General features: G+C 40.6%; 1 protein-coding gene across 1 annotated transcript in view; it reads left to right on the plus strand.

Annotated features, from left to right (window-relative positions):
* The window catches only part of Ttc6 (tetratricopeptide repeat domain 6), a 207,907-nt gene that overhangs the window by 111,976 nt on the left and 82,906 nt on the right, over nucleotides 1-13,025 (plus strand). Inside the window, exons 10-11 of the mRNA XM_032907781.1 lie at nucleotides 1,200-1,274; nucleotides 3,327-3,685. Of these exons, the coding sequence (XP_032763672.1) occupies nucleotides 1,200-1,274; nucleotides 3,327-3,685 (434 nt within the window). The remainder of the gene's footprint in view (nucleotides 1-1,199; nucleotides 1,275-3,326; nucleotides 3,686-13,025) is intronic.

Raw genomic sequence — 13,025 nt, forward strand, 5'->3', positions numbered from 1 at the left:
ATGTTATTGAAAGTGGTGGTGCTTATATGGTTGCCTCTCCTGAAGTGAAAGGTTGAGCTCTCTTATGATTAAAAGGGGCTGCCCAGCATGCACAAGACTTGCAGAACATTAATCCAGACAAAATACCAATGTGGAACGGGAGCAGACTTGTAAGATTCTATCCCTGGCTGAAGAGTGATGGGCAATTTTTGAGTGCTGTGGGAGGGAGAGTCAGAGTCAGTTTTCTTCAGGGATGTAGGACATCAGAGGCTACTGGTATTTCAGTAGACAGCTCCAAACTATGCAGATGTGGTCTGCCCTCAGCAGACTCAGTGGATTTCAAACACTAGAGCCCATGAAGATGGGAAGGAGAGGTGGTTGAAGACATAGGGGAAGAATTGCGGGAAGGGAACTGGGGGTTGTATTAAATCAAAACATGTTATATGCATGTATAAAATTCTGAAACAGTAAAAGTAGAAAAATGTACTGTTTAGGGATTGTCTGAGTTAGGGTTTACTGCTGTGAACAGACACCATGACCAAGACAAGTTTTATAAAGGACAAAATACATTTGGGGCTGCCTCACAGGTTCAAAGGTTCAGACCATTATCATCAAGGGGAGAACATGGCAGCATCTAGGCGCATCCAGGCAGACATGGTGCAGGCAGAGCTGAGAGTTCTACACTTTCATCTGAAGGCTGCTAGTGGAAGACTGGCTCCAAGCAGCTAGGACTAGGGTATTAAAACCCACACCCATAGTGACACACTTATTCCAACAAGGCCACACCTCAAAATAGTGCCATTCTCTGGGTCAACCATTTACAGATCACAGGGACACATCATTTTCTTGGTTCTGTCTAATGTGTCCTAATGTGTCAGCGCCCCCTTAGAATACTCACAAATCAGGTCTACTTACACCAGCAAGGAGGCTTTGCCCCTGAGCATCTCCACACCACAGGCTGGTCCCTTTCACTGTCTTAGGCTTAAATTTAAAACAATTTTCATTTCCACAAACTTGACTAAATGAAGTGATAGATCTTAAGTCCTGCTCTTCTCTATTAAGGAAATGACTGAATAAGCAAGAGAGTAAATTTTAATTAGTATTTGTACTTTTCATTCATTTATAAGAATTATCATCAGTCACCTGTCATATGAGTTGACTTTGCCTTAGTTTTCTGAACAGTAACTATGGTTAATGTATTTTCCTTGTTTATTTTACAGAATTTAATAATAAAAAAGTCTGCATCATATAAGGATATCAAAAAATATTCCAGTCTACCATATACACGATTAAAGGTATTGTAACTTTTTAAACTATTGTATCTCAAAATTGTTTGCATTTATAGCAATGAAAATTATGCTTTTCCACCAAAGTTTGAAGAGGTGCGCTGTTTCTCATTATTACTCTCTGAGTTAGTTGTAGTTTCATGAGATAGAATTATAATGAATAATGCAGGACCACGATCTCCGTGTGTGCATTTTAGATACATAAGTAGCTTTTGTGAAATTCTTACTTGTGGATTTTTGATAAAAGCCAACTAGCACAAAATCTAACAAGGGAAGGGAAAGATCTTTGCAACACAGACTATAAAACATGGAAAGAACACTTTGAAGACACCAGAAGGTGGAAACGCCTCCCATGTTCAAGTCGGCCGAGCTAATATGAATATGGCCGTCTTACCAGAAGTTATCTATAAGTTCATTACAATGAGTATCAAAATTACGAAATACTTCAAAGAGGTGAGAAATAGTTCTGTGCAAACACAAGACTGAGAAGGAGCCAGACCAGGTCTGAGCACAAAGTGCACCTTAGAGTTATCACAGGACCTGCTTGAAAATGATACCTCTGTCCTGACCATAGAAATAGCATCATAACAGCACGAAACAGACGCGGACGGAGCTCTCATACAGCTACAGGCATTAGATCCTCAGCAGCTGCCAAAAGCACAACACAAAACACACAAAACCAATAGCCTCTTGAGCAAGCGGTTCTGGGAAAACTGGGTACCCACCCCTAGAAGGGAAAAATAGATCCCGAAATCCAAATCCCAGTGCAGATGGCATTAGGCACCTTAGTGTAAGACGTGTAACCTTGAAATTATTCAAGAAAAGCACTCTAATGACATGAGCAACAACTTTCAGAATGTTACCCCAGTAACTCAGGACGTAATAACAAGAACCGAAAACTGGGATTGCATAAAATTATAGGGCTTCTGTTCAGAAAGGGATTAGAGAGCCAGTCTACAAAATATGAAAATAATCTTTGTCAGATGTTTATGTGATAGGAATTAATATATAGTGTGCAGAAAGAGTTCTAAATAGTAAAATAAAATTAAAAAACCAAACAAAATGCAAACCAAACCAAGCACTAAGCCAGCCAGCCAGCCAGCCAGCAAATAAACAAAAACCAACCAACCAACCAAACAAAAAAAACTAAAAAGAAAAGAAGTAAGAAAGACGACTCTAATCAGTAAAAGGACAAATGAACTAAACATTTTTCAAGATTAGAAGCCCAAATGATTGATACATACATGGGGAAATGTCAACATTCTTAGCCATCAGTGAGTACAAATCAAAACTACCTTGATAGTTTACCTCATCCTAGTTAAGACGGCAATTACCAAGAAAGCACACCACAGCAGATGCTGGTGAGGGTGTGGCAAAGGGAATCTGTTTGCACTACATGTGGGAATGTAAATTAGTGTAGCCACTGTGGGAAGTCAGCATGGAGGTTGCTCAGGAAACTAAGAATGGAGGTATGATCCAGCTTAACTGCCCCGGTGTACATTCCTCAGTGAATCAAAATCAGTATGCAGTAAACACGTCTGCACATCCATGTTCGTCGGAGCTCTATTCACAGCAGACAAGCTATTAGGGCAGAGGCCATCAGTGGTAGATGAAGGAATGGATGAGGACTATGTGGCGTGCTCACAACTGAACAATATTCCTTTGAGGGGAAATGGGTGTGGCCTGGAGGCCATCCTATGATGTGAAAGATATCAGATGAAGAAAGACAAATATAGTATTTTCTATCTAGATCTAGGTTGTTAAAAATCATAAAAGTAGAAGGGAGACTACTTGGGAAAAGGAAGGACATTAGGGTGAAGGGGTAAGAAAAGGACAGGGATGAATGTGGTCAAAAGACATTATATACATGCCTGAGAATGCCATGATGAAAAACGTTACTTTATACAGTTTGTACACACCGGTGACAACTCCAGGAGTATATCACTTAATATTTACTCAATAAAGCCAAACCACACTAATTGCTGCTGTCACTGTATTAATTTTAAACATAGAACAACTAGACTGATGATATATAATTTCCACCTCCGTTTTCTTATTAAGAGATCAAAGTCTGCAGTTGAGCTGAGGAAAAAAGAGATCCCACCACAATTTATAATGAAGGATGACATAGACAGCAACTTGAAGGAGCTGGCATACCAGAGGCGGAAGCAGATGGAGCGCCAGGTGGCCAAGCAAAGGGCGCTGTTGGACCTCCCCATGAAAGAGAGTCTGGAAAGCCTGCATGAGATAGAAAGCTTAAAATGCCTGTCGTTTTCTCTGGTTGAAGCATCGCGGAAGGCTGGCATTAGCTACATTGTATTTCCTAGTAAAAGGAAGAAAGTATTGAAGAAAGGGTTTAAGTTCCAAAGGGTGGCACAAGTGTATGAACAGCTCTCCAGGCCTCCGAAGAAAATAGAAAGGTTCCGTTCTAATAGTTCTTATGGCTCGAAGGGGGAGGGGTATTATGTTATCGTTTAGGGACTTAATTTTCTGATTTGATCCAGAATAGCTACAGTTTATTCTTCATGGGAAATATGCTAGCTAAAGAGTAAAGCTCCAAGGCTAAAGTATGTAGGCATTTCATAGTACAAATATATGGATTATTTAACTTCCCTGTTTCAAGACTGAATCCATTTTATGGCTCCTCATGTTAACAATGTTAACAATGTATTTTCTAAACTGGCTTGATGCACAGAGCCAATCTTCATTCTAAACCAATGCCATCTATTCCAAAATCAAAGTAGACTGCTAATATTCAACTGTTTAAAGATCTTTGTCGGACTGTGTAATAAATATGGTAAACGTAAACATTTTGTGTGTTGTGAGCCTATCTTCAAGGATCAACACACAAAAATAATTATGTTTTCACCCCAATTGTTGCTAATAGTAGCCGGCCTATTTTCACAATGTGGAGGGCCGGAAATTGAAAGAGCAGGAAGGCCTGGCACGTGCATGCTTACTGTTGAAGACATAGATGCTGCTTGTAACCAAGGCGTCTGTGGAGGTTTCCAGAAAGGCTGGGGATAATTTTTTTTCCCTAGACACTCTCAGAATATAGAGTCTAATAAACTTAGGCCTAATTGAAATGTAAGGACTTTCCTGGTGAGAAAGGGGTAGAAATGTTTTTTGTTGTTGTTGTTGTTGTTAAAGCAGGCTGGCTCCTTAGTGTGGCTGATGATGTTATCTTAGGAGTTTGGAATATAGAACTTTGAGGGTGACAGCAGGGACAGCTGTAGTTTGGGAGAACTACCCAGACCTGAGGTATGTCCTGGTCTCCACGGCCCCAGTCTATCAGCAAGCTTTTCCTTCCACTCAAGTTCAGGTTTCCCATAGATTTCTCTGAGCTGAAAAATCCCTTAGGGAGCAGTGAGAAATTTGCTGTGTCCCTTTGATACACTTGCTGATTTTGAAGTAGGGACCTTTGTCCTCCTAGTAAAACCACAAGATCATACCATTCTGACTGCTCCCCGGGTGACTCCTATCTAAAGTAGTAGCAGATTAAACACTTTCTGGGAGGTTTTGCAATGCTCACAGAGCTCTCGTTCATTTTGTTTCACCATTAAAAAAAATCTATTTAACATTTTATTATAAAAAAAGTTGAGGAAAATTAAAACCCTCACATTAAAATTAACCAGAGCCCAAGACTGTATAACTTGGTGAACTTCTGTGTGGTTAACGGAGAGGTGGGAACAGAAACTGTGGAGCTTCGAATTGGATTTTATGCTTTTGCCCCCAAATCTGTTTTTATACCCTTATCCACCACACCAAACACATAATCCATGACAGAGTTTGAAGTAGAAAAGAAATTATCTGTATATTCTTTTCTTCACGACTCATGTCCATTCCCTGCATTCAGTCTTGCCTCATTCCTAAACATTTAGCTTTCCTACATGCTGCACTGATGAAAATTTAATACACATACATGTATATATGCATATATGCATTCGATTGGGTTTTAAAGAAAAATGAAATCAGACATTTTCAGTCAAATGGATGGTTTTAGAATGTGATTTATTCAGTGCAGTCAGACATCTAAGGAAGAACCAATCAAGCATATTCCCCTGCATAGGAGAATCTAGCCAGCTCTCACCATTTGGAGAAATGGGTTTGCCTCTGTTAATAACCTACCTTAAAATGTGCATCTGCTGTGAAGGTCACAGTACGAAGTGCATGGGCAGTAGAACAACTGTGTCCCGGATGGTGTCAGTACTTTCTATGTCCCTGTGAAAACTAATTATGTATCCATGTAGATAGGAGGTAATTGTTAGCTCAAAACAAGTTATGGAACACCTTGATGATAATTTTATTTCTAAATGTAGGACTTTTAAAACATTAATTTTGGTGACTCGTAAATATTCTTCTTACCGTTTTACACTCAGCTTTCTCTTGATGAGTGACGGCCATTCTTGGCTGACTCCCTACATGATTTGAAATGGACCCCCATGCACTTTCACCTATCAAGTTGGACCTTGACTCTAGAACACTGTTCCTGCTGAAGGTCATTTGGGCCATTTAAAGTCCCAGGCTCACACATTACCTTTCAATCCCCTTGGACTGACGGGCTAAAGGGACGGGCTGCCCCTGTTACTTCCCATCCTCGGCAGGGCTCTGGCAGAGTGCCAGATACCTGGTCCTCTGTCACATCTCAGATTTCCCTTGTTCTCCGAGAGCTGGAGTCAGTTCAGTTCCAGGAACAAGGATGCGTCAGCCATGTCTGAATCTGCATTCTAACCAGGCCAAGCCACTTGATTTCTTAGGCTTATTTCCTCATCTGGAAGATGAGTTTATCCGTATGACAGCTGAGGTTATTTCCAGCTCAGAAGTCTCGTAAGTGAGACAGTAAAATCAACATTATCCTTATACAAATGGAATACCTTGAGCAACACATTTAAGCTGTTTAAAACTTCCCTGTTCCCTCCACCAGCTCCACATCTCACCTCGAGATAATTATGTGTACACATACTCCGCCCTGAGAACCTGGCCTCCCTACGTGGCAGATGAACCAGCAGCTTAATTTACAATCTTGTTCCTTCAACTGAGAAACCGCGAACCATACTCGTGGCTGTGAAAAAATGTGGATCTAGACTTTCTGACCATGCTTTTTCTTTCCCCTTTTTCTCTTTTAATTTGGGCTATTTAATTTCAATGATGCGAGACTATAGCTTTTCCTTGTAAAAGTTCACCCATTATCTGTGTTTGCTTTTTACATTCCTCTGGAAACTTGTCTAACAGGTTCTAGTTCCCTTTAAGATATTATAATTATTTTATCAGCTAGCAAGATAATACATCCTCATTGTAAAAAAAAAAAAAAAAAGAACTAGAAACTATTGCAGGCCTGTCATTAAGTCACCGTTAGCATAGTTTTGAATGTGTACATGGAAACACATTCAAACAAACCGTGGGAACAGATTGTCCTATGCATGCATGTTAAATGTGTGCCCGCATGGGACTATATCCATTAAGTTCTGGCATTGATTGTTTTTGAGCTGTAGGACGTTGGTGGGGACGGGCTAGGAAAAGACTCCTCAGAAGTTTACTTTATGCTTTTTTTTTTTTTTTTTTTTTTTTTATTTATTTATTTATTTTTTTTATTAATTAACTTGAATTACTTTATGCTTTCTAAATGCTTTTTTTTTTCGTATATACTGGGCATATATTTATGGTTAAAAGTAGATTTTTGACTTTCTTTTTAAGAAGTCTTTTGGGGGAAATCAATGGAAACCAGGGATCCACAAATAAAAGTTCCATTCACTCCGAGTATCTTGCAGAACAGACTAAGGGGCTCCACAACAGAATATGTTAACTGTGCTCTTTCCTAGACTTACAGAGCCATAAACAAAATATATGTGCTGTAAATGAAATAGACATGCATTTCAATTTCAAGTACTTATTTCATAAATGGATCTTAGAACTGAGCGTTGCCTCTGCTTTAAAGCAGGAAGGGGACTGTAGCTGAAGTAAGAAGTGAGCAACTTGTAAAGGGAGTGATTACTCGAGCTCAGCCGTTCACTTCTTTAGAGTAAATTTATTGAGTACCTTCTGTACACCAGGTACTATCCTGGACGGGAAACCGCGAACGAGGACAGTAAAGAACACTAAGCACACATGGACAAAGAACGCTAAGGCAGGGTGGGATAATACAGTAGAACATTGCTGGAGAATGACACAGGAGGCGTTGTATTAGGCAGAGTGCTCAGATGACATGTTCAGATCTCTGAAGAAGAGGTAAAAGCAAGGCCAAAAGCCCTGAGCTGGAGAATATGCTCATTGCCTTTGGAAAGCATATAGACCGGTCTCTGGAATACCAGAGACTGATACAAAAGTAAGGCCACGGAAGCATCTGGGGATACTATCCAGGATTGCCCTATTGGCCATGGTAAATGATAAATGCAAAATTACTCAAACAAGTGCCCACAAGTTGAAGCTCTAGTGATGTCTTAATGGGTAAGAATGCTTTTATAACCACAGGAAGCTGAGTTCACATTACCCATACAAAGATGATAGGCTTGATTGCCAGTGCCTCTCACCCCAGCATTGAGGGTGGGGAAAGGTAGACACAGGTGGGTCCCAGCAGCTCATTAGCTAGCTAGACAGCTGAAATAGAGCTTCAGGCTCAGTAAGACACTGTGACTCAGGAGGGAAGGGGAGAGGGACAGTGGGTGACACACAGCATCCTCCTCTGGAGTCTATATGTACATCTGTGAGTGTTTGTACCCATACATACTTGTCTACATACATGCAAACACCATACACATAAATAAGGAAAAATGTATACATATTTTCATTTTATTGGATATCTTATGTATTTACATTTCAAATATTATCACTTTTCCCCCTCTCCAGCTCCCCTCCCCCCTCCTCCTACTTCTATGAAGATACTCCCACTCCCACCCACCCACTCTCATCTCAACACCCTGGCTTTCCCCTACACTAGGGAAATGAGACTTTACAGGACCAAGGGCTTCTCCTCCTATTGATGTTCAACAAGGCCATCCTCTGCTACATATGCAGCTGGAGCCGTGGGTTCCTCCATGTTTTCTCATTGGTTGGTGTTTTAGTCCCTGGGAGCTCTGGGGGTGGGGGTTTGGTTGTTTGATGATGTTGTTGTTCTCATGGGGTTGTAGACCCTTTCAGCTCCTCCAGTCCTTTTTCTAACTCTTCCATTGGGGTTCCAATGCTCAGTCCAATGGTTGACTGCAAGTATCCTCATCTGTATCAATAATCCTCTGGCAGAGCCTCTCAGAAGAGATCCATATCAGGCTCCTGTCAGCAAGTACTTCCTTGAATCAGCAGTAGTGACTGGGTTTGGTGGCTACATATGGGATGGATCCCCAGGTGGGGGCAGTCTCTGGATGACCTTTTCTTCAGTCCCTGCTCCACTCTTTGTCCCTGTATTTCCTCCCATGAGTATTTTGTTCTCCATTCTAAGAAGGGCTGAAGCATCTACATTTTTGTCTTCCTTCTTGAGCTTCATATGGTTTATGAATTGTATCTTGGGTATTTTGAGCTTTTGGGCTAAAATCCACTTATCAGTGAGTGCATACCATGTATGTTCTTTTGTGACTTTTGTTCTAAGTGAAGTGTTACTTCACTTAGGATGATATTTTCTACTTCCATTCATTTGCCTATGAATTTCATGTAGTCATTGTTTCTAATAGCTGAGTTGTACTCCATTGGATAAATGTACAATATTTTCTGTATCCATTCTTCTGTCAAAGGACATCTGGATTCTTTCCAGCTTTTGGCTATTATAAATAAGGCTGCTATGAACATAGTGGAGCATGTGTCTTTGTTATATGTTGGAACATCTTTTGGATATATGCCAAGGAGTGGTATAGCTGGGTCCTCAGGTAGTACTATGTTTAATTTTCTGAGGAACTGCCAGACTGATTTCCAGAGTGGTTGTATCAGCTTGAAATCCCACCAACAATGGAGGAGTGTTCCTCTTTTTCCACATCCTTACCAGTGTCTCCTGTCACCTGAGTGTTTGATCTTAGCCATTCTGACTGGTGTGAGGTGGTATCTCAGGGTTGTTTTGATTTGCATTTCCCTCATCACTAAGGATTTTAAACATCTCTTTAGGTGCTTCTTGGCCATTCAATATTTTTCAGTTGAGAATTATTTGCTTAGCTCTGTACCCCATTTTTTAAAAAGATTATTTTGCTTCTCTGGAGTCTAACTTATTGAATTCTTTGTATATATTAGATTGGGTAAAGATCTTTTCCCAATCTGTTGGTTGCCATTTTGTCCTATTGACAATGTCCTTTGCTTTACAGAAGCTTTACAATTTTATGAGATCCAATTTGTCTATTCTTGATCTTAGAGCATAAGCCATTGGTGTTCTATTCAGGAAAATTTCTCCTGTGCCTATGTGTTTGAGGTTCTTACCCACTTTCTCTTCTATTAGTTTCAGTGCATCTGGTTTTATGTGGAGGTCTTCGATCCACTTGGACTTGAGTTTTGTACAAGAAGATAAGAATGGATAAATTTGCATTCTTCTACATGCTGACCTCCAGTTGAACCAGCACCATTTGTTGAAAATCCTGTCTTTTTTTCCCATTGAATGATTTTAGCTCCTTTGTCAAAGATCAAATGACCATAGGTGTGTGAATTCAAAGTGGCTGGATTATAAAATTAACTCAAACAAATCAGTAGCCTTCTTCTACTCAAAGGATAAACAGGCTGAGAAAGAAATTAGGGAAATGACACCCTTCACAATAGTCACAAATAATATAAAATACCTGGGTGTGACTCTAACCAAGCAAGTGAAAGATTCGTATGACAAGAACTTCAAGTCTCTGAAGACTTGAAACTGAAGAAAGAAACCGAAGATCTCAAAAGTTGGAAAGATCTCCCAAGCTCATGGATTGACAGGATTAATATAGTAAAGATGGCCATCTTGCTGAAAGCAATCTATAGATTCAATGCAATCCCCATCAAAGTTCCAACTCAATTCTTCATAAAGTTAGAAAGAGCAATTTGCAAATTCATTTGAAATAACAAAACACCCAGGATAGGGAAAACTATCCTCAACAATAAAAGAACTTCTTGGGGAATCACCATCCCTGACTTCAAGCAGTATTACAGAGCAATTGTGATAAAAGTTGTATGGTATTGGTATCGAGACCAGCATGTAGATCAATGGAATAGAATCAGATTTTAAGTCATCGTGAATTTGAGAAGATGGAGTTATTTGTAGGCTATGATAAATGGATTGTATCTTTAAATATAAAAGGAGAGCTCAAGAGCAAATAATAGTATGTTGAAATCATCAAAAGCATCTTCCAGGAACCTCACCGTGATAATGGTATTAATTAAGAAATTATAACGGAAGCACAGAAATCTATAAGAATGCTATTGAATGGCCCATGTGAGAAATAGTTGCTTTGTCTGAAGTGAGAGCAATTCAGCTGGTGAAATGTGGCCACATTCTAGACAGATGTTAGGAGTATAGCCAGCAGTATTTGCTCATGGACTACTGGAAAGAAACGAGAAAGAAAGAAATCAAGGAGACCCCAAGGATTTATACTGGAGCAATTGAAAACATGAAGCTTTTCCTAGAGGATCAACTGTGCAAGGAGTAGATGGGTCCAGTGAGATTCAAAGTCCTATTAGGAGTGCCTGTCAGTTTAGCTTCAGATCACAGTGACATTATAAGAGAGGTGAGATCGTGGGCAGGCCAGTTACGGTAGATACTACTGCCCCTGCTGCATACATGTAAACCTCCAGTGATGGTTTGTATGTGCTTGGGCCAGGGTGTGGCCTTGTTGGAGTGGGTGTGTCACTGTGGGTGTGGGCTTTAATACCCTAGTTCTAGCTGCCTCGAAGTGAGTATTCTGCTAGCAGCCTTCAGATGAAGATGTAGAACTCTCAGCTCCTCCTGCACCATACCTGCCTGGGATGGTGCCGTATCCTCACTTTGATGATAATGGACTGAACCTCTGACCTGTAAACCAGCCACCAATTAAATGTTGTCCTTATAAGACTTGACTTGGTCATGGTGTCTGTTCACAGCAGTAAAACACCTCCCTTGATGTTCCATGTTATGGCTTTGGAAAAAGAAAGCCAGATCGACAGCTGCAAATCAGGTGTTAGAAGGTGTGCACATTGCTTTAGCACATCTTGACCTCGGTGGCTGTTGTAATGAACACCTGCTTAAATTTACCTTCACCATAAGTTGTAAGAATTTTCTTCCAGATATTTGGTTTTATCACTGGCCAAGCAGGAACAGGAAATGGAATGGTCACCTGTATTTGTCTTTGAAATTGCTGACGGTGCCATTACTATGAATGCACCATTTTGACTGGAGGATGGTGTGGGGTAGGGCAAGGCACCTCCAGCGTTTTCTGCTTGTCTTTTTTTTTTTTTTTTTTTTTTAATTTTAAACTACCGTTATGTTCTTGTCTACACGGATTTTTTTTTCTGAGTTACTCTTTGCTGCTACACGTTCCAAGATAAGAAAATGACTACAGGGTAGGCCCTTCCTTGCCTCCATAGGTCCATTATTAGATAGTCAGAGGCTAATAATAGTCTTCTTATTACTTGCTTAATTAATTCCTTAATTTTATCAACTCAGTGTCATGTTGAGTTTAGAGTGAGTATGTAGGGGCTGGAGAGATGGCTTAGTGGTTAAGAACATTGACTCCACTTCCAGAGGTCCTGAAGTCAATTTCCAGCAATCACATGGTGATTCACAGTCAACTGTAACGGGGTCCAATGTCTTCTTCTGGCGTGTCTGAAAGTAACAACAGTATACACACATACAATATATAAATCTAAAAAAGAAATAGAGTACCTACTGACCTCCAGAAGGCCAGAGTACTAGTGTTTAGACTCTTTGGGGGAGGGAGTGAATTTGCAGATGCACGTGTCACATGGTTGGATACTGTCAGTGGGATCTGGCCTATGCTTCATGTCAGGTGAGGTTTTAGGCTATGAACTCTTTTGGTTCTGAGATCTGGGCAAAATGACATGACTCTCAAATGCATAGCCATTTAGTTTTTACGCCCAGCAGACTGAGACGTTTCTTGCTTATCTAAGACAAACAATACTTGAGCAGGCTGCCCATCTGTCTTATCACTGAAAAAACTGTAGCCATTGAGTTATTGCCACAGGTCCTTACAAAGTAAAATTCTTTTATTACCATTCTGTTCCTGTGGTTAGTTGTCGTAATTGTGTCTTTGTGTCCTGCACTGGCTAGGCAGTTTTTGCTGGGATTCACCACTCTACAGCCATATTTGTCCCACTGGGACCACTGAACCACATTAGATCCTTCTTCATCCTCCACTTCTTCACCCCTGCCTCTGAGATCAGGATCTGTAGTGTTTCTTTATGTGCCCTCACATTTGCATTTTCTGTGTCTCCTCCAGGGGTTAGAGCTTGATTAGGGATGCCACAGTTTGGAGATCAGCTCTCCTTTCCCCAGGGATTTTTAAGAGCTCACTCTTTGATGACAGTGGTTCTTAGAGTACTTTCCTTGTATCAGTTTTATGTGGAAACTTGTTAGAAGGTAAACCCCAGGGCCCTACCTTATTCCAGCTCAATTAGAGATTGTGAAGGCCCAAAAGTCTGCCTTTCCACAAGCCTCCTAGGTGTTTCGGATGCATGGTAGCTTCTGTGGTGATAGGTAGTGTAAGCCAGGCTGCACTAAATAGGGCCAGCAGCCACATGGATATGGGAGGGTGAGGGACTGGCAACTGTGGCTGAGCCAAAGTATTCAGATCTCACAGCTGGAGACTTTGGGATCCAGTGTGGTGAGTC

This window comes from Rattus rattus, chromosome 7, assembly GCF_011064425.1.
Source record: "Rattus rattus isolate New Zealand chromosome 7, Rrattus_CSIRO_v1, whole genome shotgun sequence".
Lineage (NCBI taxonomy): Eukaryota > Metazoa > Chordata > Mammalia > Rodentia > Muridae > Rattus > Rattus rattus.